The 26694-nt window shown below is 40.5% G+C and overlaps 1 protein-coding gene across 1 annotated transcript in view; it reads left to right on the top strand.

The window, feature by feature from the left end:
- The first annotated feature begins 4991 nt into the window (after window positions 1-4991).
- The window catches only part of LOC139915920 (carbohydrate sulfotransferase 8-like), a 32710-nt gene continuing 11007 nt past the window's right edge, over window positions 4992-26694 (top strand). Inside the window, exons 1-2 of the mRNA XM_071904713.2 lie at window positions 4992-5016; window positions 5311-5519. Of these exons, the coding sequence (XP_071760814.1) occupies window positions 5345-5519 (175 nt within the window). The 5' untranslated portion in view covers window positions 4992-5016; window positions 5311-5344. The remainder of the gene's footprint in view (window positions 5017-5310; window positions 5520-26694) is intronic.

Below are 26694 nucleotides of genomic sequence, written 5' to 3'. Positions count from 1 at the left end.
TGGAATGAACCCCTTCATATTCACTCTCCTTTACCTTCATATGAGGTCAAAACACTGCTGAACAAACCAGGAAGGCATCATCAATCCTCTGTGCAGGTATACCAGAAATTAATCTCAGCACAAGCTGTGGGGTGTGTGTGTGTGTGTGTGTGTGGGTGAGTGGGTTTGTGTGGGTGTGGGTGGGTGGGTGTGTGCATGTGTGTGTGCGCTAGAAAGAAAGAGATGTAGTGTTTTTTTCGCCTGCACATTCCTGAGTTGCTTATTTCCATAGCTAGTCACACCTGCTGAGAGAAGCTCTTTGACCGTACTCCAGAGAAACAGATGTTCCTGCATGGCCTCATGGGAACAGGAAGACGGTAGTCAGCAGGATGCTGTACAGGATTCCTTAAGAGTAAACACACACACACACACACACACATACCTTGTGCCCCAGCATGTTTAAACACGCTGGCACCATCCCTATCCACTCCAGAAGGGTTTGTTGGCAGTAGTACCATCTTTCTTTACACAGGCTGAACCATCAGTATGCATGCTGAGGCCACGTGTGCTTCCCTTGGCTGTAGTTAGTTGTGACTGTCATAAATCATTGTGCTGCTGGTTTGTGGCTTGACTCGGCGTCTCAGGTCTTCCACTTTGCATTTGTCTTATAGAACCTGATCTGCTTGGTCATAGAAGATGGACTTCAATGATCTACTGCCAGTTTGAATTTGAATGATCTCCATGGGGAAACTGGGTCATTGCAGCAGCTAAGAACAATCAATATCAATATAGATAAAAATGCAACAAATGGAACAAACACAACATGTTCAAGATAAATACAACAAATAGAACATATTGCGACTTAAAGATAAATAGAACTCAGATTGGCTTGAAAGATTTCTCTCTATTAACAGACTGACAGACAGATGTTAAAGGTGCTATATTTAGTGTTTTTAATCACCATAAACCAGTAACAGCCTAAATAGCTGGCAGCAGAAAATGAACAAATTAACTAAATAGGTTGAGGATTTTAGAAATGTCTTGTGTTGGGAAAATAATCAGGATCTATAGCAAGACATGTTATAGAAGATTAAAATACAACAAGTGTCCCATAATACCTCAAAATAACTGTTTTATTCAGAAGATTACTGCAGTCTGTCTTTACAGCAAATTAACGGCACATTTGACTCACCTAAAGCCAGTGGATCATTATTATATTAGGATTGCGAATACTAACACTAATGTTTGTAGCTTAACAAAGAACAGCCTTTTATACCGTTTGTAGTTACTTAGTGCATTTAATCTGTCATTGGCTGATTAAAAGTGAACATCAGAATTCATTGGTCAGAATTTTTGTTTTGGATCTTGTGTGGAAATACAATGATTTGCCAAAGTGTGCCTATGTGCCTGCCGTAAACAAATGAGACCATGGTTGAAATTATTTTATTTTATTTAACCTTTATTTTACCAGGTTGCCTCACTGAGATGCAATCTCTTTCTCAAAAGAGACCTGGTTGATAGGTAGCGTCCATCTCACGCCATTGGTGTTGTTAGTACTGACGTTTATCAAAATTTAAACCACATTTTCCATAAAATCTTGTTTCCTGTCACAAAGAGAATGTTGCTACTTGTGCCCCCTCCCTGGTGTCACTCCATGTGTTTGTTTCAAAGAGCAATAAGAACGATAAGAGACAATGATATTTAATAAACATTAATAGCTTTTAAGCTATAGTTGTGCTGGAAGAACAGCGCCCTCTTCCTAGTTTGTGCTGTAACTCAATCCAGCAGATTTCCCTCCAAATCCGACTCGATGGCACACTGTAAAATGCAGAATAGAGGCTGATAGAGACTGATAGTCTTCTTGGTGATGGTCTCGGTGATTTATGGTAATTATACTATTGTCTCAAACTTAATGTGGTAATGATTTATTGATATTAAAATGCTACACGTAACACCTTTTAACACGTTTGCAGTTTGCATTTCTATGAATTTAGAGAATAGATGTGCAAGTGTACAATGTTAGGATTGTAGGATTTACAGAGATAATGTGCACAGTATTGTGTCCAGAAATATGTTTCAGCTCATAAGATAAGATGAATATTTAATGATCCCTTTGGGGAAATTGAGGCGTTGCACCACCAAATAGTAATGGGATACTCCAAATAAAAATAAAATATAAATAAGAATAGAGCAAAACAGGGTCATACAAACATGCAGCCAGCAATTTCAAAACTAGAACATGTTAATTTGAAATGTATCCATGAAAGTATGAAAATATATGGATTACAGCATTAGTAGAATGTGCAAAATAGCAAAAGTAGTAGCAGTAGAAGCAATTGAGATGAAGAACAAATGAATGAAAAATAATGTACATGTATATTATTTCTCATGTACAGTGATATGTACAGAAATATGTACAGGTCATGTGCACAAGTTCAGATCAGCTTGTGCCAGGCAGGGCAAATATATAGTGTAGTCTAGAGCATAGGAACAGAAACAAGTACAGATCCTGTACAGGCCCACGGCCTGTACAGGATCTTTTTCCTATTACGACTAGCCTTGGTCACACAGCCAAGCCTCTCATTATTTTGTTGGAATTTTATGAATGAAATGACGTACTACTCACAGGTGCGGTGGAGAGTGATTCCCAACGTATTGGTAGTCTTGACGATTGTATAAGTGATGTGGATAATATTCCTACCAGAATTAATTTAGACAGCACTGTTAATAACTATGGGGAAATATTAATTGAGTTTTTGAGAGATGTAAAAAGTTGTGTGCTCAATGGTAGAATACCTTTGGGCAAGGATAACTTCACTTCAGTTTCAGTTAAAGGAAAAGCGGTAGTAGACTATATTATTGTTCCACATGAAGGCTTAAATAATTGTGTTAGGTTCTGTGTTTTCACCCCAAATGAGTTAATTGAGAGATTAGGGGGAGAGGGCTTCTCTTTATTGGGGGATAGATGTAAATTACCTGACCATTCTTTACTGATGTTAAAGGTTCAAGTAAGACCTTATTTTGCTAAAGAGGATTCACATTTACAGTATACTAGAAAAATTGTACCACAAAGGTGACTCCCTGATTCATTTTTGTCCTCTAGCCAATGTAACACCATATTGCTGGACCTTATTGAGCAATTGGGATGCATTAAAAATAGCCAAAGGTATCTGGATGCTTGGTATGATAGATTGTGTGGCTGTGTTTATACAGCAATGAATAAATGTGTTAAGAGGAAATGTAATAGCCATAAAGGTTTTAGAAAATCTTACAAACCTATACTGGAACCGAGATCTGCAGACTTTGTGGGACAATTTAAGAACAGCAGAGAAACAGTTTCTAAGATGTAAAAACAAAAACCTGAGGGAAGGGCTGAAGATAGAATTTAAGAAAAGGCAAACCAAATTTGACAAGAGGTTACACACTGAAACGTAATTTTAATAGAGGTCTCTCATTGCATATTGATTACTTACAAACTCATAATCCCCAACAGTTCTGGAATGAAATTAATAGACTGGGTAGGGAAATACCAATGGAGGTAAAACTAGAGAATGGTAAATGTAGTTTCTTTTAGAGGTTGTATTACATAAGTGGGAAAAGGACTTTGCGGATTTGTTTTCTGGCTGCAACAATTCATTTGATGAAGTTTTTTTTTAAGGAAATAACTAGTTTAAAAGAGGTAATGGAAACTGAAATGAAGGCTGATGTAAATAACTGTAATATGTTTTTGAATGCAGATTTTTCTCTTGAAGAGGTAAAAAAGGTAATAGATAAATGCAAACTGAAAAAAGCTACTGGAATTGACAAAATTTCCAATGAAGTGTTGAAGTGGCCGAGGTTGTTTAATGTGTTATTTGAGTTGTTTCGGTCTTGTTTTGACAGTGGCATTATTCCTGCACAGTGGCACAAGAGCGTTATTAAACCTATTCCTAAATCTTCAAAAAATGATCCCAAGCTACCACTCAGCTATAGGGGTGTAAGTCTTATTAGCTGTGTATATAAATTGTATTCCTCACTTTTAAATTGCAGACTTGTAGACCACCTTGAGAGGACAGGTTTGCTTGTGGACGAGCAAAATGGATTTAGAAAAGCCAGAGCATGTATTGATCATATATATGTATGAAGGTAAATATGTTGCAAAATGCGAGAGCTTGTAGACTTGATGTGAGAACTTGTAAAATACGATGTGAGAACTTGAAGAACAAAAATGAATGTGAAGTCACAGAAAAAATATTCACAAATGTGTAGATTGATATTTACATGAATACAATGACAGCTGTAAACTTGTAATCCAACATTTACTCATATTTATTTATTTTACTTGAGTCCATTTTCCAGTACAACCACAACTCCGTGATTACAACCTCTCGAATCGGTCACTGCAACTTCACAAATGTGCTCTAGCTGTGTTTTTTTCCCCCAATTGTTATTTACAAATACAAAAACCAGCTATCTAGAAAAAAAAAAGCCATGTAGCCTCAATCTCAAAAGTTTTGAATGCAAAGGGTAAAAGCACAATACGTCTTTGCATTTTAAATCGAAGTGCCTCGTTAACTCACCTGACCAACTCTCATCCCCTGTCGAACTCGAAGTGCCTGATCTCACCGGTGGCGCATGCGTTGGAGGCCGAAGGGATTACTTGTAGTGTTGATGCGCGAGGAAAAATAGTTCCTATAAAGACAACTAGAGGAAATGCTGGAATAAAAGATAAACCTATTTTAGCCCCTATATTGGATACATGATATACATGGTATACATGATAGCATACTGCGTTTAGAATAATAACCTTTGCGATTCAGGCGTAAACATTACCGTTCGCACTCATGTTACAAAAATGTATCCTTTAATTTAATACAGTGTTTATTCGGTTACACCACTGTTTTCCTCGAAATCACCATTCCCTTAAGATATGCTGTCATGTCGGCAAATGGTCCAAATAAAGTCACGTTGTGACTCGACGTCTATCAGACTTGTTGGCCTCGACGCAGGTTGAGGAAATGTTTGCTGGGATTTGACTGACTGACTGAACAGTGTTGAGTGAGTAGATCCCTTTTATTTTCATTTTTGGGAAGGAATATTTGGTTGAACTGAATTGAACTGAATTACTTCTTGACAAAGAGTTTTTTTTTTAAATCATTCTTTTATTTTGTTCTGAGCCACTTGGACTCTTTCGCTCACTCATCACGTACTGTTTCGTACTGTTGGGGTTTAGTAGGGATGGAAAATGTAAAAACTGAGCAAAAAACTCAAATCACGCTGGAATTGTCCTTTAAGTGTTGTTATCTTTCGATGGATAGGACAATACACTAAACCTAACCTCGCTCCCGTCAGGTTGTGCTGTCCAGGCTGAGCTGGGTTGAGCCAGATGGAGAGTAGGCCGATGGACGCTCTGTGTAGCCAGAGGAGGCGGCTGGCCGTCGCCATGAAGCTGCCCTGCTCCCTCCACTGCCCCCTGTGGTTCCTGATGATGCTGGGAGCCGCATGCCTGCTGCTGCTCGTCTACCTGCAGGATCTCACCGAAGTCCTCCAGCAGCAGACAGGTCAGTGGTTCTTCATGCTGTAGAGCGAGGTGGGATCACCCACCTGCACCAGGCATGAGCTTAAAGTGGCATTATGTAATCTGTTACCTTTATCAAATCAAACAAATGCTAACATGTTTTGGCTCGTGAGTTTGTCAGCTTCACCAGCCACTTTGGCAGGTAACCAGCCATCATTTGGACGTCATATTCTATTCTAAAAAATCTAAAATAAAATCAAAAAGTAAAATAGATGTTTGTTGGGGTGTGGCCATTTGTCTTCAAATGATGCAATAAAGAATAAAGAAATGATGAGAATAAAGAAGAAGAAAGTTACATTAGGCTCAGTAACTTCTTTTTAGGACGAGGAGCAGTTCTGTTATTTTTCACATACTGAATAGACTGTATAGACTGTCATATTTAATGTCATTCATATACAATAGGAAGCACTACCCAGTAAAAACCTACACTGAAGGCAAGTCACTTTCAATTGTATCAGTTTGGGAGAGAATCCTTCAACCAGTCGACAAAAATGGTCCCAGTCTGGCGGGGTGGCGTTGTTTTTAGGGTTTGCAGTGTTGTGCCATGTATCGTTCCTGGTGTGTAATCATGAGTGGATGCTGTGATTTCCATGTCCGTCTCCAGTGATAACAGTCACTTACTGAGAGGAGCTATTTCCACGGCCGGGGTTACCCCACGTATTAACCCAGCGGCTTTGTCAATCGGTGCTTTGTTTCATATTGAATTCTGCAGAATGATTTAAGGCCAGACATCTTTAAAAGTACTCCCTCAGATGTCCTTAGTGCTGCAATTTGGGCCTGTGGTTGAAGAAAAAGTACATGGTATCGGTTTAATTTTTTTTTGGGACTGGGGATTGTTGCAGTGCCATACCTCATTTAAGAAATAGAATAATAATGTGACGGGAAATTGAAAAAGAAAAAAGCTTAGCAGTTAAAAGAGATTGGAACTGGTTGAGTTCGTAAATTACATTTCACAGATCAATATAACCGTATAAAAGAACAAACACATCAGAGGCCATTTTTAAATTGCATCCCTCTGTGTTCCATCAGTGCAGAACGCACAATACCCTGAAATTGGTTTTGTGATGTCTCTATCGGCAGTCGGCTCGGTTTCCCTCTTGAATCCCTCACTGACACCGTAGATTAAACAAACGCAGATTTTCAGTCATTCTGAGGAAACCAATGCGGAGGATGTAATTGTCGGGGCGCAAGCGCAGCGTGCATTCAATAATAACGGCTTCACAGCTGTGCTTAGGCCATGCCTTTTTTGACTTATGAAACACTGAGGCTGTCAACAAATTGAATGATGCAGACGCAAACATTTTGCACTGAGGGAAACAAAGTTTTCAGTAGACTAAACATGCCCCGTCTGGGACCCCGCCTTGCTTATTAGCACACTATGAGTAAGCTAATTTCGCTTAAAGGGAAAGGCAACAAATTCAGCCCTAAAGTCAGGACACTTCATGTGAGCTCCTAATGACCTCATGTAACTGTAATAAAGTATATTAATAGTGTTGTATATCTCTGAATGGCAAGAGTGAACTTCTGAACATTTGCATTCGCATTTACGGCATTTATCTGATGCTCTTACCCAGAGCAACTTACAGTGAGCACAACAGTAGAATAAGCTTAAATTGCAAAATCCCCAACATTACAAGCGAAGAGGAAGAGGCCGATGGTCAAAACCACACAGCACTCTGACAATAGATGGAACAAATATTCCTGTGACCCTAAAATAATCATGGATGATAGAGAAGTGCTAGGGAAAGAAATAAGAACCAATAAGAGCTCTGTTGGATTCTGGTTAGTGTGACTTGGTTTTTCATGTTTAAAATGGCAGGGGGAAATTGGCATGTTGGGTCCACAAACCTTGAGATTTTATTTATCTAAATTTTTAAGATACAGCTACATCGATTCAAACAGCTTGTATCAGTCAAAAGTTGAGAGCAAATCGCGACTGAATCAATGTGGGCGTTTCTGTATCGGTAAAGCCCTATATGACACGTATCTGATAAAATACTATTGTAGCAGGCTACTGAATTCATTTCGTTTCGCACTGTGTGTTTCTCTCTCTCTCCCTATCTAGGCTCGTTAGTCCCTGCCTGCTGCCTGTCAGTCTGTGAGGAGGGAAGCGGTTCCTCTCACTCAGGCAGAGAGAAAAACTTTTCCCTCATTGTCAAACGGAGAATGCAAAATATCAGAGAATGTCAAACGACAGAGAAAAATGAATATATGATGCGCCACCAAACGTCTATAAACCCCATGTGTGCCCACTTTGGGATTTATAAGAAAGGCGGAAAATAGTGTGGCAATATGCAGAAGCTGCTGAGCAGCTGTGAAACACACAGGTGGAACTACAAACCCTGCAGCCCACACCAAACCACACCACAGGTTTGCTGTTGGAGAAAGTGTAGCCTACCTGCTTCACCCTCTTCATCTGCAGGTAGTTCCAGTCATATTAGCGCTCTTATCATAACAGAAACTTATTTGAAAAATGTAGAGTGGCGTATCGTTTGCAATGGAGGTTTTTATTTTATCTGCACAGCTGTTTACATCGCGGTGTGTGGGTGGACTATTCAAAAGTCCCACTAGTACAAGGGCCTACATAGGTTTCCCCAGCATAAAGATTAGCAGTCAGCTTTATTATTTTTTTGAGCAATTATACAGTAGTTGTTTACATTGTTTTAGTGTTTGTAACACTGTATAACACTGTACTGTTTATGTAACATCGCATTGCATCTTATCGTATCGCATTCACATCGTATCGCATCTAAACTGGGCTGAATCGAATCATATCAAATCGATGGCTGCTTAAAATGTACCTTACATGAATCGGATCGTTGATCGCGTATCGAGATACGTATGGAATCGCCTCAGAAGGAGAGATACACACCCCTAGTATATGTGTGTAGTATCAGTATTTTAACAGTAAACACATCTATGATACAGGACAGTCTTTACCCTTTGCCCTTTATGCTAGTTCCAGTGTGAGTGAACTTTGCAATGTATTGGAAGCCAGACCAAATTTAAAACTATTTTGTCAATTGTAATTCAATTTTGTAACATGAGATAATCACATTTGTTATTTGCCATGTTGCTGCTTTTTGTGTGATTTCATCATAGAGATATAACAACCTATATATAACCTATAACTGTTATATCTCTATGGATTTCATGCCCTTTATTGACCTCATTTGACCTTTAGCCATGTGTCCTCTGCTTCCGCTGCAGTTTGTGTTCTGGTTTCCTAGTCATTAATCAGGCCGTGAAACCACTGACAAGATGCAGGGTTCCACACTGCCACCAATTTAGTAGCATACTGTATGCTTCTGAAAATAAATTCATGCTACCTAGAAAACTGAAAAAGGAGCACAAATGCGACTTAAGATTTAATGTAGGGATGGATGTTTCCATTTATCTTCACTGATAATGCGCTCAGATTCTTTCCTGTGCGCCAAAAACTTTCCATCAGGAGCAGATGTGTGTCCTTTTGGAAAAAAAAAAAATGTCACTGTAGAGCTCTGGAGTAGCTATACATAGACCTAATATGGTACAGCAGTGTTTTCTACAAGCGTTGAGATGGCAGCCGAAGAGAAGAAGTGAGCAGCTAGGGGTCGGCTGGAGTCATGCTGCCACAGGGAAACGTTTTCAATAAATAAGCTCTATTTTTGTGTGTTTTTCTGTCTGTCTATTCCATTCTGACACCTTGTTTACTTTCCAGATTAATTACAAATGGTGGCGTTGAGCGTTGAGGATTGGTTTATAGTTTTGAGTGAAAACACAATACTTTACAGTTAGTATCACTGAAATTGTATAAATGTACCCATTCGGTGTACTTTAGATTCAGAAGACTTCAGATTCAACACTGACAACTGGATGAAGGGAGTAAACTTCATTAGAGGTTTAATGTAATGTAATTGGGGTATGGCACTTGCATTGTTTATTTATCTTATCTATTTGTTGTTGTTACTATTGTTATTAGGGGTGTAACGATACACTCAGCTCACGGTTCAGTACGATACACGGTACAGGTTTCACGGTTCGATACAATGACGATATTTTTAACAAAGTTTAAATGGAAACAAATTATGACTGTAGAAGATTCTTTCCTCATTGCTTTGACATAAAATGTCAAAAAAAACAATATTTTCAACTTGAAGTTTAACCTATTCCTACAGTTTCTTTTATAATGGTTTCTTTCTTTGTTATATATTTTTCAGTGCAAAAAGCAAATAATGGAATCTGTTGAATAAAATAAATAAGCTTTTAACAGCGGATGCTTGTCTAAATGAAACAAATTGTAAATTAAAATAAAATGTCTAAACAAGGATGTCCTCTTTACAATTAAGTGCAAAAGTCTGAACATGGTTGATCTAACATTCTCCAAACACCTTAGCTGGCCAGGCAGGCCACAAAACTTCAACTTAAATTAAAACAACAAATATGTTCAGACACTGATTTTCTAACCTAGGAGGACATGTTTTATTTTTTTAAAGAAAATTAGCATGCCAACATTTTCAGGCAGCAGCTGACACCTTTGACAGCTACGTACACACTGCCAGAATTTGGTAGTGACAACTGAATTTATGAGCATATGTGCATATGTCTGGTTCACACTGAAGCAGAGCAGAGTAAAATTACCAGACTGTGTCTGTACGGGTAACAGGAGTCACTCCACTCCTCCGACCTCGCGATGGTTATAAATAATGTCTGTAACCATAGTAACGTTTACTTCAGACCAATATGGTGGCTACCATTGCCTTCGTTTTCAGTTTACACACCAGTAACACCAGTAACCAGAGGCGTCAATTTATCCATAAGATCTTAATAAACCGAAAAAACAGGAAAAAAGGCAACGTTTTTTTTTTTTTTGTTTGTTTTTTTTGTTTTCCAATTTTTTGTTTTTTTGCTCCAAATGTTTTATGGTCACGATTCATCTCGTAGTTGGTTGGCTTGGTTACAGGCTTAAAACTCTTTATATAAGGATTTTCTGAAACGTCAATGGAGGAATGAATGGGAAATTCACTTCCTGGAACCGGAGCCGTTCAAAAGTGGGCGGTCACTGTTGAGCTCTGTATCGAAACACGCCTATGAAGCGTCCAATACTGGGAAGCAGCGCGATCCCTCGTGTGAAATGATGCCCCTGTGAAAACGTACCATTAGTCTCTCTGTCATCTTGTTTTTGCGATGGTGCCATGCTGATTGGTATGTTAAAGTATAAATAATAAAAAATATATTCTCAAAAAAAAAAAAGATTCAGAAGAACTAGTCCATACCTGGGGATGCTCCGCGCAGACTTGCCAAAAAGGCGCATAAACAGCGTAAATTTGGGAAAATGGAAAAATCAGCTCCGTCAGTCCCTGCCTATGCCAATGCTCAATGGCCGTGTGCAGTTTGAGCTTGATTGGCCGACCCGTTGAGGAGCAAAATGGATGCGGACAGACGGACGGACGGACGGACAGACAGACAGAGATTTCCTCATTCTATAGTAGGATAGTAGGATATCCCAAACTTAAAAAAAAAAAAAAAATTAAAAGTTGCCAGCTGGAAAGAAGTCAGTAATTGGGCATCTGGCCGGCAGCCAGTGCTTGTGGAAATCAGAGTATAGTCCACTTACAGGGATTCTGCTATGATTTTTTCACCTGTCTTTACGCTGGGAAAATTTACTGAGCCATGTTTGATCCCATTCAGTTACAGACATTCACACTGAGGAGCTCCTCATTACAACCACAGGGAGGAGTGAGCATATTTTGTTTATTACCTCTGATTTTCACTCCACATACACAACATACACAGGCATCACAAACACGCTTCTCTAACCATCAGACTGCACATATGTGTGCTGCTTTGTTTTGATGTATGCAACTAGATTTTTCACTGTGGGAGCACTGGTGTACCATGGGGAAAAAAATAAGCTCATTTTACCTCGTATGAACTGTGCATTGGCCTTGATGCCGAGTCAGCTTTTTGAATGAGAGGCTGCCCGAGAATATCATTCTGAAACATCTCATCTAAATTTATGAGCATATGCTTCATTCCAGGTGGCCAGATGGTGAGGGAGTGACAGTGATGAGAAGGTCCTGAGAGGGATCAATACACTATTCAGCAAGTGGACCAACACTCCCTCTGACTTCATTAAGTTGCCCTCTTGAATTTGCACAGTCACTGTGGTGGAGAGGGACAGTGGTTCTCTGCCTGTTTGCAGTAGAGCCTGCAGTAAACCTCTAATACTTATTTTTAATTTTCAGTCAGATAATGAACAAAGCAGTATTTCCAGCCACAGCAATTTGCAGTAATCCACCAGTGGGGTCAAAAATCCATGAAACTGAGCACTCTTTATTGGACAAACCCTGTAACTCCAATTCCAACGATTTTCATATTTTTATTTGAATTGCAGGTTTATGTGGTCCTTTATACTGAAGGCATAGCAGGTTTCACGACCTTAGGGCCAGTGAAATCCATTCAGAACTAACAGAATTTCAAACTACATGACCATGAATCCGAAAAGAGGGCTGTTTTTTCAAAATCCCTGAAAAGTTTTACTATTAAGTGATAAAAGGTTTTGATCCAACAGCAGCAATAGCTATCTGGTTACCATGGTGTGCCATTGTGTCATTGTATTGAAGTACTGAAGTATAGTCATCCTGCCATGAAAATGTCAAATATCTCTGGCTATGACTGTGGCTGCACAATTCATCAAAAAACGACAGAATTTGCAATATTGACTACTGCAGTCTCCAAATCGCAAGAGGCTGCAATTTTTTTTTTGTCAGAGGGAAAGGTGTATCTGGATCTGGAGTAGAATCCCTAACCTACAAATCAAATTGCAATTTAGAGAACATTTTTATCATATTCAAACGGACCATTAGGTTCTCATTTTTCTCCTCAAGTTGTCCTTTTCAAGTGCTAAAAAACTAAAGTACATTGAAAAAGTTGTTTCCACATGTATCACAGTTCATATCAAAATTGCAAAATTCAGCAAAAGAATGTATTGACATTCTTTTGCTGAATTTTGCAATTTTGATTGTTGTCAATGGAGCCCTTCCTCAGACTATAATTAGCTTGTTTGCTGGGATGTTTGGGTTGGAGTAGGACACTAAACATTGATTGTTTTAAAATAAATATATCATATTACATATCACATTGATTAAACTATTATGTTCTCTTTCAGCTGGCCTTCCCAAGCCTAACCCATAAAAACAGATGCTAAATTTAGAGATGGTCTCCTCTGTCATTGATTTAGAGCATGTTAACTGTTGCATCTGCTCCCTTACTGCTTTCTTGGATGATTGGATATTGCCAAAATCTGATTGATTAGCAAGTCATTGATTTCACTGCTCTCAGGGAGTGGAAGAAGTGCACAATCAGATTACAAATAGCGATAATAACTTGCATGCCGTTTCGGATGATTGTTCCTCTTTAATTGAATCAATGCTTCACAGTTAGAGCTGTGCAACCAAATGCCACTTTTCTGCTATGCTGTGTAATGTAATAGCATTTGAGTGCCAGTCTAGTTTCTTTTATTCAAGACCAGGGACACCCATTATACCCCTGCAGCTCTATAACTGAAATGTATGCCAGCTCACCGCTGGAAAATTGCCACCACAGCTGGAAAAATGGAAATACAATGAGAATTCATCATCTGGCCCCATTGGTCAGCTGCCCAAAAAAGAAATAACTATTACCATTGCAATTACAGCACAACTGCCATAAAGCAAGACATAAACATCCAAATAAGAGCCAGTCTCAAACTTGAAATGAATGGAGAGAAACCTGAGTCTCAGAACAAAAATGACTTCCACTCACCCACATGTAAAAGAAATTCAACAGGAAAGACTGGGAGGCCACTAAACTACACCTCATGATACCCAATATTTTCTTTATTGTTTATATAAAAATAATTTGTGGGAAATTAGTCTAAGCCTTATCATTGATGCCCCAGGGAACATATGAATATGCATTTATTTACATTTTTAATGGCTCCTAACTGATAGATCTCGCTTAAAAACTGGAAGTTCTCTTATGGACAGAGGACAGAAACAGCATGTCTGTATTCAGCTGAGGTGAGCTTGCTGAAGGAAAGCACATTAAATTATATCAAAGCTTTCCCCCCGCCACTCTCACCATGTGCTGCAGATTCAATTTCCTCCCTTAAGTGACCTAATGCAATTTGAAAGTTTGGCTACGGGTGTGTGACATGTGTGATGTGTGCCCTATTTCAGTCCAAACAAAAACATGTCACAGCAAGCTAAAGCCTGATTTGAACAGTGCGTTTTAATTAATGTTCTCTGGGGGTGGTCTAACAGTAGCATAAAGCTACTCAGGAGTTGGTTTAACAATTACACTGGCTGCCTGGCTGTTTCCCCATGAGAGGGGTTTGTGTTTATGCCAGTATAAATAACTTGACTGACATGCGCATTATTTTGTTTTGTCACAATGAAGTTTCTAGTTTAAGCTCTGGGTTTCAGTTGAAAGCGTATCATTTGTACATTTTTCCATCTTTCCACTGAATCTTTTGGAGGGATGCAGGAAAAGCATGTGAGATTGCTCTGAGACTAAAAGCATATTATGTTTCCTCCTAAGCTTAAACCCACCTTATTCCAGCAGTTTGTATTCCCCACACAAAACGGAATTCATCTCAATCCACGTAGTTCAAGGCAGATGGTAGCAGGAAATATTTGCCTAGCAACGTGTCCAATCAACGCAGCTTCCTTTTTTCCACTTATCTAGAGCAAGGTTTCTTCATGAAGAAATAAATCTCTCTATAAGCAAGCGAGAGTGGCAGCCATGGTAGAAGTATCCCACCCTGCACCTATTCTGCACTAGTACCATAGCATCGCTGTGGACCTTTCTTTCTTAAATAACTGACAGTAGTACAAAATTAGTACACTGCAAAGAAAAACTAAGTTCTCTCCAACAGCTGGTTGCCTTCTGGCAGCTGGAAAGAGAACAAAATGTAATTTGAATTTATCCAACAATTGCTTCAGGGATTAAAGGGATAGTTTGGTATTTTCAACCCTGGGTCCAAATAACATGTTTTCCGTCACGATCCCTATTAGTAGAAACCATAACTTCGCTAGCCGCCTGCTCCGCCCATCTAGTAACACCGGGCTGCTGCCTCCCACTCTACTGCAATAGAAACCTAGGGAACATGATGTTCACAGTATAATCATACCGGTGTCAGCGCTGGTTCTGCAGATAATTCAGAAATAATGGAGTGACCTTGTCATAGTAGGCAATGACAATTTTCGCAAGGATCCATTTTAACCCCTTATAAATAGATTAGACCGACACTTCTGCATTTACAGTAGCATTAATGGGATTATAGCACCACAAACATTAACTTGTTTTCCTATCTTGGCTGTGAGTACTACCATACTTGTGGAATACTCCATGTTCAGCCCAGTGTCATTTCTGCCTTTGCAGGGAACTTTTGCTGGTATATTAATAGCAATAGGCAGACAATGAGCGTCACCATGTCGCATGGATGGCCCTGCTTCAGAAAGGTTAGCAGGGTCGCTCTTCTCCCTGAGGTGCAGTGGTCACTCACCTCGCCTGTGGCAGGAAAATCACCGACTGACTGAACGACAAAGAGCTGGACAACATATCACTGTTGCCAGATGAAAACCAACAAGTCTTTCAGGAATGAAGTAAAGAATGCATATTTTCCCATTCAAGAAATTAACTGTAAATTCAAGTAAGATAAAGAAAAACACTAAAATATCATCATCAATATGATAGTCAAATAAAACAATGGGAAGGAGTTCTTGGGTATTTGTTTTACCTCCACTGTTGTTTTTCAGGAAGGGATCAATGTGAGTATTCAAAAAAAATTATGAAGTCCAAGGCACTCATGTGGGGTGTCGAGTTTAAAAGCCTTATTATTCACCTTGCGTGAATTCCTTGGACTTCATATTTGTTTGATTGCAGTTACATGTTTTTTTTACGATACAGCAGCGATATAAGAACCTGCAGGCTACAGCCTGGAGAGGTTATGGTGATGTTTGACAGAGCATTTTATAGTCCCTCAGTAAAAGAAATAATCCTATAATATGGCTGTTGGTGCCTGCAATATATTTATATCAGGAACCCATTACATTACATACCCATTACATTACATAACCCAGAACTCCGAGTCCTGAAATGGATCTCTGCTTCTCCATATCAATATCTGGTGGCTTCAGTGAAGGCAGCGTTATATCATTTACATTTTAGGCGCTTAGCTGACACTCCCATCCAGAATGACTTACAGTGAGTAAGAAGGTACGTGTTCAGTGTCTTGGTTAAGGACACTTCGAGCAGGACGCATGCCTGTTGATAGACACGTTGGCCGTTGTGGGGATCGAACTTGTGACCTTCTGGTTAGGGGACGGTCTTACTAGCCTCCAGGGCCTCCTAATGCCCAATGTCAGATGCATCAAGGATTTTTTTTTTTGGTTGCTGTTTTAAATATCCCAGGTCACGTTCGTCTCTGTACGCTGCCTCCCTCACCTTGCCTTGTGTGGATGTGCTGACAGCAGCCACGGTACACACCACACACCACAGGGGACTGAGTCAGCGCTAAGCCAAGGTTAAGGTCTCCTCAGTCGGCCTTTATGAAGACAACTGTGCTCCCCAGACCCCCCCCCCCCCCCCCCCCCCACTCCCTCACTCCCTCACTCCCTCACTCCAGAAACAGCTTATTGGTAATCAGGAAGCAGCGTTTGATTTGATCTGTGCCAAGGTTTTCATAATCCACATAAGGTTACGTCCCGTGTTGATTTGATGTCACCAAGGTCCATGCCCCTTAGCATATGACATGTAAATTTTGCAGTGGATGGAAATTGCATGAGACATCGCTCTGTACAACGTTGACGCAACGCATGGAAGGGGCAATGTATGGTAATAAAGTTTTATTATCAGGAAAGGATGTTTTGAAAATTCTAGTTGAAAATTGCAGCAACTGAGACTCCATGACCCCCTCCTGCTTCCACTGAGTGATCATGATCTCATGTCCAGAGGCAGACTACTTATTACATAGCATTAGCATTGTCTGGGAGAAGCCACCCACAGAAAGAGAGGAAAACAGAAAAGAACATTGAGATGCCAGCAGGCAAACACAGTCTTGAGGAGTCATCTCTCTCCTGCCCACACTTTGCTTCTGCGGCTGGGGGAAGGGAACTCTTGACGACGGGCTGCCGACTCCCACTTCCTCCACTGTGCTGCATGCAAACTAATTGGGTGGACAATACCTGTCACTGTGTGGCCTCGCTTCCAGCTCTCTCAACATGCAGTCAGCTTAGCAGTTTCAACAACTGGTGCACATCGTACACACCAAGCCACCACAATATCTTGAAACATTCCTCAAGATCTCTGAAGACATCTGAAGGCATGCTAGAAGACGCCTTGATGTCTTGAGAAACAGCAAAAGGCATTTTGAGATGTGTATTTTGTGTCTCAAGTAGGGCTGGGTATCGTTTAAAAAATTATGATACCAGTACCAATACCAGTACCCTTAAAGTGATACCGATACCATTAGAGTACTTCATTCGATACCTTTTTTTTAACGTTTTGGTGGCATCTCGGCACGCTGAACTGCTAACTCCATCACATACACCGCGCTCGACTTCACCACCACAGACTGTATGGGTTGTAGCTGCTGCGGTAGTGGGCCAATCACACGTCGCATTAAATCCAAGAACGCTTGCGGTGATTGGCTGCGAGCAAAACCATACAAATAGTCATTTCTTTCTAGATCTGTGTACAAAAAGTATCGAATGCAGGTATCGTTTGACTGGAGAAGTTTTGATACTACTTGGTACTGGGTTATTTCGGTCAATACCTTAAAGGTATCGAGTACCGATACCCAGCCCTAGTCTCAAGTCTCAAGACCTTAGGACAAAATGATGTAATGGCTGGATAAATGTATTTACTCATGTTCAAATGGTCTGTTTCCAATTAGGGTGTGGTAGGACATTTAAGGCTAACTAATTGGCATGCTGTATTCAGATGCTTCCCAATTTGCTCCCTTATCATGGATCAACATCAATAAAAGATATGAGTTTGCTTTATTGCAAATGAGGAAGCATCTGCTGCGGATTGACAAAGGGGGGATATGGCACTCATCTAATAAAATGCCGCCAAATGCGCTTACAGGCGAGGCAGAGCACCAGAGATGTTTTTTAAGCTCACTTTCCTCTCCTGCGGAGGCGACACTGATCTCGGCCTAATTCATATTCTCAGCTCACATAGCAAGAGAGTACAGGCACTTAGAGAGACAGGCTGGCTGGATAGAGTGTGAAAGAAGCTTTAATGGAGCACAGCAACCGAGGAGGATCAGTATCGGGAAAACCCTGGTTTCTCACAGCGTTGTCTGGAGAGAGCTATCCGCTGCCTCTCATCAGCCATTCCCCAAATGTAAAGGGTTCAATCACAGTTCAGTAGGTAGGAGGATGCTAACCTGCCCAAAGCTTGGTCCTCCCCTCATCTTCAAATAAAGAGTTCCTCTAGAGTCTGCTGAGTCAGATGAACATGACAAGAGCAGCTGCACAATCCTAAGAAAAGGCCTCAGCAGGATGTGATTCATTCTGCTCTTCCATCAGACAGCGGCTGCTCAGTGCCGCCACTAGTGCTTCCATTTCTGCAGTAATGTTAACAACTCTTGCATGTTGTGCAGGGCACATTAAATCACAGTAGCGTTGGCTGGCACAAACAATGCGGCTCAGGCTTTGTCGTAATGAATGTCCACGCCACTGTGGTCTGTTGAGCTCAGAGATACAGCCGGGACTATTTGTCTGATACTGACGTTAGCCGCTGTGACTGTCTGTGAAGGATGGTACAGTATGTGTAGGTGTTTGTTATTGATGAGTAAAGAAATGTGGCAACTGAAATAATTGTGTGTATCATCCGGTTTGGCTGAGGCTCAGATGTATTCACTGTGGCAGCAGGAGCCGTAGTGTGATGCATTGTTGTGCACAGAGCAAAAAGCCCAGCTTCACCAACTGCATTAGCTGATTAGATAGCAGCAGAACACTTTCTATAGGCAGGCTTTCCTGTGACCAAACATAAAATGTGCTGTTTGTCAGTTCTCTTTAACACTGACTGAATGGAATGATAAATTCACATAGCTGTTTTGAAACTTGACATTGCTGTTGCTGTATTTTTTAAGGTTTGAGGGCATGAAGTTTTGTTTTTTTGATATTTTGTCTGTAACTAAGCCTTTCATGGAGTGATGGATAATTAGCCACTAATGTCTCCGTTGTTCTTCAGCTACTGTTGGTGGCTCCAACATTTCCAGGCAACAGATCGCGCGCTTGTCTTCCTGGTTAATTAATAGTGTTTTGCTCACATCTTCATCATTAGCAAACGATTAGCCAGATGGCATTTTGCTTACAAGCCTTGCCATTACTACTTGCCATATCATTTGCTTTAAGCCTTCACTTATTAAAACAAGGGTAATATATTGTACAGAACATGAATTAATTGCCCACAGCCAACCTGCATAGCAACTTGCGTAAAAATAGACCTTTTCACAGTTTCTTTTTTTTTGTGTCGTCTCTGTGAGAGATTAGACAAGCCTCCATATGGAGAGAGGAACGACAGTTACGTACAGTCTCATGGTCAGGAAGTGTGTGTGTCGCATAGCAATGGCTCATTATCACAGGTTTGTGTTTCCTCTGAGGCGACTTATGGAGTTGTGCGATGAGAATACTTGGTCATCACTTGTCCCATCTCACACATTTGTCACTTAAGCTCAGATAAAAACACACTCTAAACCTTAAAAATTAGTTTCATGATTTAGACCCGTAATGCTTTTTTACGACAGTGGCTCCACTCATCTTCTTTAATCCACTAGGACTTTATATCGGCAGATACACAAACCAATCTTTCACGAGCAGATTCCTGACTTAAGCTGCGGCCCAGGACAGGCTTTATATCATCCAGCGGTAGATCCCAACCCAATATTTTACAAACGGTGCCATGTGGAGCCACGCTCAAAAGGATGATGTGATGTGCCTCAGTGATGTAGTGGAAAATAAAAAGTAAACTGTGAACTCAAGGTGGAGATCACCATCAGGTCATCATAGTATACATGTTTTTAAGACCCAACATTTATGGAACTGGATGAGTCAACACAAGTACACTACAGATACTACTATATATACATTGGATTTACATCAAAAATTATTTTATTCGCTGAAAAAGGTGGATGAAGAGTGACTTGGCTTTTCGTGTCGTCATCCTTTGGCCCTTTGAGGCACGATGGACCCACTCAAAGGGGAATTAGTCTCTTAAGTGCTTTTTTATCCTTTTTATTTATGACAAGTCATTATAAAACTGACCATAAACAGCCTGCTCATAAATATCTACTTATGTGGTGTAGACAATAGCATGAAGTCATCTGAAATGATATTGTATATAGGGCACTGAGGCATAATCCCTTAATGGAGATTAGTGGAATATGTTTTAATGTAAAGAAGTAACCAAATTTTAGGGCCTATGTTCATTGTATTTGGTCATAAAATGTTATGGCATACACCAAAACAAATAAATTAATAATAGGTTGATTTTTGGATTACAATTCATCGCTTCTTACCTAAATACTATAGATACACACGAAGAGACGGGGGAAAAACAGAAAATTATGTTACCATCCATCCTCAGCTTGCAGATCTAAATCCAAGGCCTGTATTTTTAGATCTTTTTTCATTAGCCTCTCATGTTGCTGTCTCTACCCTCACCTCTAAAATGGTAATAATTCATAACTTTGTAATGCTAACAGACATAAAGAGAGGTTAGCGGAATCCCACAATGCCTTGCATGGCCAGTGTGTATCCATACACACTACGTATGTGCTGATTATATCATTCAGACGTTTTTATAACCTCATAACTGATCTCCCAATGATTCACGGGGCGTAATCCATTAGTTTTGCTTTTAGCTGGACCACAACACATTATCTCATGCCGTTAGTCTGCCTCAATAAAAAGGTTCCCTGCAGGCTTAATTGTCTTTTTCACCTTGAGACATTGGGGGTTGAATTCAATTTATAAGTTGTTGTTTTTTCATGAGTGAAAAAAGCAAGAGGTGTATAAAGTGTCTGTTTTGATACAGTACAACACCCCAATCTAGTCTATTAAACATCATCAAAGACATCCATTAAGATTTATAAAACTAACAGCCATAACCTAATGTCTATTACTTTGTAACCATCTCTCCAAAGATGACGGGGAATCACAGTGGTTTTCTCGGCTAATAAATCCAGGTGTATTTTTAGAAGCTTCCCTCTCTGCTCTGGTGCGGTTTTTAACACTACCGTTATCTCCTTCATCACGTTTCTGTAGATGTGTTAATCTCTGAAAGAAATGAATTATCCTCAGTAATTAGGGAAGATATGATAACTGCACTAATTAGCTCATGCCATGCGTATAAGGGGATTCAAGCGAGGGGCTATAACAGACTTTCAGACTATGTGTACTTGTGAACAGATACAGAAACATAGTCCACTCTGTCCCTTCGCTGTAAATAGTGCCTTTGTTTCCATAGTCCATAGAATGAATGAATGAATTTTGTGTGTAATGCAGTAGGCGCTTTGGACAATTCCTCACTTAATGTTACACAGTAGAACACATTTAGTATTCCTACTGTAAATGAGGAAATACTAGTACTGTAATGAAAAACGAATTTCTTTCCAACAAATGGTTCCGAGATCATTCCTTGTCTCTCTCACAGCTGAAAAGAGAACAGAAGTTCAGAAGAGCAATATTTAAGCCACAGTGCAGTGGGAAAAACTATTTGTACTACGCTCCATAGAATAGTGATGTTTCAGGATACATTACGCCTTTTCTTGGTTCATTTTTGCCTTCGGTAAAGAACATTAAAACGTTTCCTAGGTGCGATCACACCTGCAGTTTGTTTTCCTTCATCTGGATCATAGTGGGAAAATGTACTTGGTTGAATTTTTGTATTTGGTTTGTCTAGGTTCACGCTGCCTAACTAAAAGTGAACCACAAACGTTTCATGGACTCACACGTGGCTCGTTTATTGGACAGAGTTTTGGTAACCTGTCATCCTGTCAGGTTAGAGATTTTGCCTACAGGGGGAGTCAAAACAAATCTGATTCCACTCCCTGTAATTTTAGCTAAACATGATGAACTGGTCTGCGCTCTTTGCTGTTATTTCGCTTCTCTGGTGTTCATACCAGTTAACAACACGTGAAGAAATAGCTGAATATGAGCATCAGTCCAGACTGCGGTTTGTCTTCCGTTCATTTTGTCATGCTAGGTTTACAAGCTTGAGGAACTGCTGTCTGTCAGATGTTGACATCCGTCTCTTAATACCCAAAAAACCTTGAGTTTTGGGGGCGTTTCCTGTAGTTGGTAAGATTATGTTCTCACTCCTAACAAACTGCAACACAGTTCTCTTGTTAGATGAGACGCAAATTTTCAGGTGTCTCGGTGCCGTTGCTCTCACCTGGCCAAACAAAACAAACTAAAGGATAAACACTCCAGAGTTTGAATAAACCACTCCAGATATAATTGGTATGAACGCACCTTTAGGTAATGAGAACATTTGAGCTCTCCTAACTTTGCAGATTGCACTCACCAAGGGAATATGGATTCAGAATGGCACCAATTGACTAGATATATGGTCACTTTACCCATAGATTTCCACCCTGTTTGTTCCTGCTGTGCAACAAGCTTTGCTGTGGCATGGCACCATGCATTTCTCACAGCAATCATCCACTGGTTTACCTAAGCAGATGAATTCTCACCCGCTGTTTTATTCATCAGGTTGCGCTCTCCAACAGCATGGCCCTGCTTTGGCATCATATCGCTTGTCGTTGCCTTGAACTGATGCAGGCTCAACCACAACCCTATGAATAACACAAAACCCAATGAATAATACAGTAAGCAGGGAGAAGTGTGTGTGTGTGTGTGTGTGAGAGAGAGGCTAAGTGGAAGCGAGCCATGTTCGTCATGAGCTTGACACACTCACCACATCACATCACCCACATAGGTGAGCACAAACAAAAGAAAAGTATAGTCAAAATATCTGAGCATAATACACCCACTCAACCCCATGACTCAAAAACAAGACAAAAAAAAAAAGGAATAGTGAACAGTAAACACACTACAAACAGGTTTCATAAGGTCACGGTACACCTGCAAAGGCCATAGAAAAATACGTTTCACAAGCCTGGAAAATTGATGTAAAAATCTATGAATCAAGACTAATTTTAGAAATGTTCATAATCTTTCTTTCAACTAGTCATGTGTTAAACATCAAACTCAACATTAAGCTTGGCTGTTGGTTGATCCAGTTACCTTTTTATAAGCCTCTTTGATCTAGTGAACTAAAGCCCCTTGGGATTTTTTATCTCCCCTGCACAAATTAGTAATTAGTAATTGCATCTCTTTGAAGCAATAACAGCCCAAATAACATATTCCTGATTCCTAAATCCCAAGTGATATCTGTAGCCCTGGTAACAGTAAAAAAAAATGTAACATTTCAATATAGATGCTGACAAACACCAGTCATGGAAATCTGTTTAATAGAGTATTCACAGAAAAGTCATGGAATGTGATTAGCAAAAATGTGAGAGTATCTTTATTGAAAACAGAGACTACTGTCAAAACCTTTTCACGTAAAGACGGCCTCATAAAACCCTGTTCAGGAGCTCTAAATAGAAACAAAATGAAATCTTCCATGGAGGTGAGAGAATGATTGTGTGCGGCGTAGAGTTGGCGGTAGAAGGGGAGCTGCAGAGAGATCAAAGCGTTGATGAATTCTGTGAATACCTGGCAGAGACGCTCCAGCTGAGAAGACACCGTGACTCGTCGACAGTGAAGAAGTGACGGAGCGTCAACACGGTCACGACGCCCCGAACAGAAGACTGCACAGCCACAGTGTAGCTCGGCTCAAAGTAAACCAGCTCTGCAGAGGACGGATCAGGACTCAGATCAGTTGTCATGACTATGTGCATTTTGCTTTGATTTTGGGTGAAGGCGTTTTGAAGAATTGTTAATTGTTTTGTGCAAGGTCCCCACGGGTCCTTGAAATCCTTGAAAGTTTGTGAATTTGAGAAAAGCTTTTGAAAATAGACATAAATAGACATGGGTCATTGAAAGTGCTTGAATTCATATATTTTGTGCAAGAACAGAAATTGAAGTTCTTTTGATATTTTTTTTACTTAACGTTAGTAAATACTACGTTCCGCTGTCTGCATGTGTGTCTCCCGCCGTCTGTGCGTCCTTGTTTCACACGCCACCTGCCTCGAGAAAGTGCGACGGTCACGAAAGTGCGACGGTCACGTGCGTGCATGAGTGATCGAAGTCGAATGATGCGGGTTAAACAGCGGCAAGCAAGCGAGAAAGCTAACGTCCAGCTGTCTGTGAGCTTCTGTAAAGCCTGCTAGTTCTCATTATAAAAATTCTCAGTGTTGTAACAGTAATTAACCGTGATCCGTGTCTCAAACTATGCCGTGTTGGGTCCTTGAATTTGAGGGAATTGGGCCTGGAAAGTCCTTGAAAAGTCCTTGATGTTTAAGAAGGTGTGGGAACCCTGTTTGTGGGCGTTTAGCTCAATAAGCTCTACATGTAAAGTGTTAGGCTTTTGTAAACTTGTTTCTTAGTACCAGTGCTTCAATTCAATGGAAACATTGTCACTTCCAAGAACTCCTGGAGCCTCTATGTTCATCTAACCAAAATGTGAACAAGCTCAAATGTAAGATCCAAGGTGTTTCTTTCCACCAACACCAAAACATGCATAATAGATGTCCATAGTGGTCGACCCACTGATCTAAGATTAACATTTTTATGGCTTTGTTAGAGTTTCTCATAGCTGAACTGGGGACTTGGCGGGGGGAGCTGTCAATTTAAATTATATGCTATACCAATGAATATTCAGTACTGTGGGATAAAGTACCTCAGATGTTTTCAGAGGGCACCATCTGAGCTAAACGTTGTTAAAGACCTTGCTAAAGAATTGTTTGTCACAGTCTCCCTGGCGACTGTCCCAAGTCTCTGTAGAGATTATCCAGTTTTCTAAATGAATAATACAGACTACAACTGCAGAAGTAAACAGGATGACAACAAACAGGACTAGCTCTGTCACAGTCTTATGTAGGCCAAATAGACTCACTGAGGACATCAATGTTCAAAGTAATCCGAGGAAAAAACAGTACATTTCCTCCTGACAGAGATGGCTGGTTGCTAACATCAAGGCCTGGGCTGCCGACAGATTGCTAGAAAGGGTTCCCTAGGAGAGTCGGAGGGTTGGGAGTGTTTCGGTGAAACATTTTTGGCATGGGAAATTCTCTGGAGTGGTCAGAAAGGCCTTTCGGTGGCAGCGAATGCGGCTTTAACTGCCTCACCTCTCTACCTCCCTCTGACTCCCTTGTTCCACCTCTTTCCGCGCTGCTTTCTAACTTCACCAAAGGGTATCTTTTATTGATGGAAAGGTTATGAATATTTGAAGCCGTTTCAGCGTGACTTGAAAGGCTTCCAGAACGAGCTGGTTGAGAGAAGCCGTCCTGTCACAGTTTTTCTCGCTCTGTGCAGAGGTAATGAGTTAAGGCACTTAGATGGAACGGAGGACCACAGCAAGGCAGCCACAGTGTCAACACAGAAGATCATATACAGCATATCAGCTTTAAAGATACACTGCCGAATTTGCCATGTAAAGTTCAGGTATATTCACATCTGGTCTCGAAAAGTAGATGGGAATTAAGCTTTTCTGAACTTCCCTAGCCCAAAACCTTTTACCCATCATCTTATTACAAACCTGTTACGTTTTGCAGTCACTTATTGTCAGTCCTTGTATCCAAAAATTTATTTCAGTGGCGTCCTGGTGGCTCAGTGGTCTAAGGTGCGTACTATATAAACACAACATCCTGGGTTCAAATCCGGTCCAGGACCTTTGTTGCATTTCATCCCCCTCTCTCTCCCAATCTTTCCTCTCTATTTCTACTTTCAACTGTCAAATAAAGGTGAAAATGTGCAAAAAATAATATTTAGAAAAGAAAATTAATTTCAGTGTAGGGAAAAAAGGCGTTCAAACCAAGCAGCCAAAACCACGGGTAAATTTTGAAGCCAATAAGGAAGTGGCTGAAAGCCGCAGTTCCTCTAACGTCCGCTAGGTCGGCTCCAAAAAGACTCTAAATCCCACCCAACTCCATTCAAGTCAATGGGACCACAGCTCAACTTCTCACTCAAAATATAAAGTCAATACACTTTTTCGACAAGAGATTATGGTCTCAGTAGCTAATTTTACTTCTTCTAATATGTGTCCGTTTGGCGATTTTCAAAATAATTGCGTCATTAACGGGATATAGCGGTTATAAAACGGGGTCGTTTTCTGAGTAATTGACAGGTCGCCTGTCCAGTGATCGCGCAGGTCACCGATCACGGACCAATAGCAGGTGGCGCTGCGGCGCTGTGGGAAACCTCCGGCTTCGCTCTGGCTGCTCCGGCTCCAAAAAATGTCAACATGGCGGCGCTTGTAGACCCCAACTTTTGGCTTCAAAACGGCCCTTCAGAAACCTATGAGTGACGTCACACTCACTACGTCCATCTTTTTTTACAGTCTATGGTTCAAACCAATCAATCACTTAATCAACAAAGCCAGTACTGGGATTTTGTTTATTTTAATGGAATCTCTGATTAAGCAGCATACACAGAAGAATGTGACTAAGCTCACACATTTAAATGTACACATGGCAAGCACATATTTGGGAATGGAGAGGAATTTTGTACCCAAATCCGTAGCCATGCTGTCACGTCATCTTGTACACATTCAAGGTCCACACACTAACACAAAAACTCTACTGAAAGGTTGAGTATTTGTCACAGTTTCAAAGTAGTCTGAACTTGGAATTAAAATCCGCAGTGCAACGAGGAACAAAGCCATCCCATAAGGTTAAATCTTGACTGCCCTGGCAGTGTGATTAGGCAGAAACCCATTGAGCGGCGAACTGAGGACATGTAGACGAATCATTTCTGTACGGTGCAATATCACTAAGGACCTCTTTATTTTCAGTCGCTGATGCAAAAGCATTGAAGCGGCCCGGCCTACCTCAGCAAATATGCACCCAATGGACCACAGCTGAACACATTAAAAAGGGAGTGGATGTTCGGTACACTTCTGAGCGGGGGTTGATTATGTCCCTCAGTACAACGCAGGGCTCGTATCTTAACAAG

The sequence above is a fragment of the Centroberyx gerrardi genome, chromosome 4 (genome assembly GCF_048128805.1).
Source record: "Centroberyx gerrardi isolate f3 chromosome 4, fCenGer3.hap1.cur.20231027, whole genome shotgun sequence".
Classification (NCBI taxonomy): domain Eukaryota; kingdom Metazoa; phylum Chordata; class Actinopteri; order Beryciformes; family Berycidae; genus Centroberyx; species Centroberyx gerrardi.
Note: the sequence above shows the minus strand (reverse complement) of the source record. Positions and strands in the feature narration are given on the sequence as shown.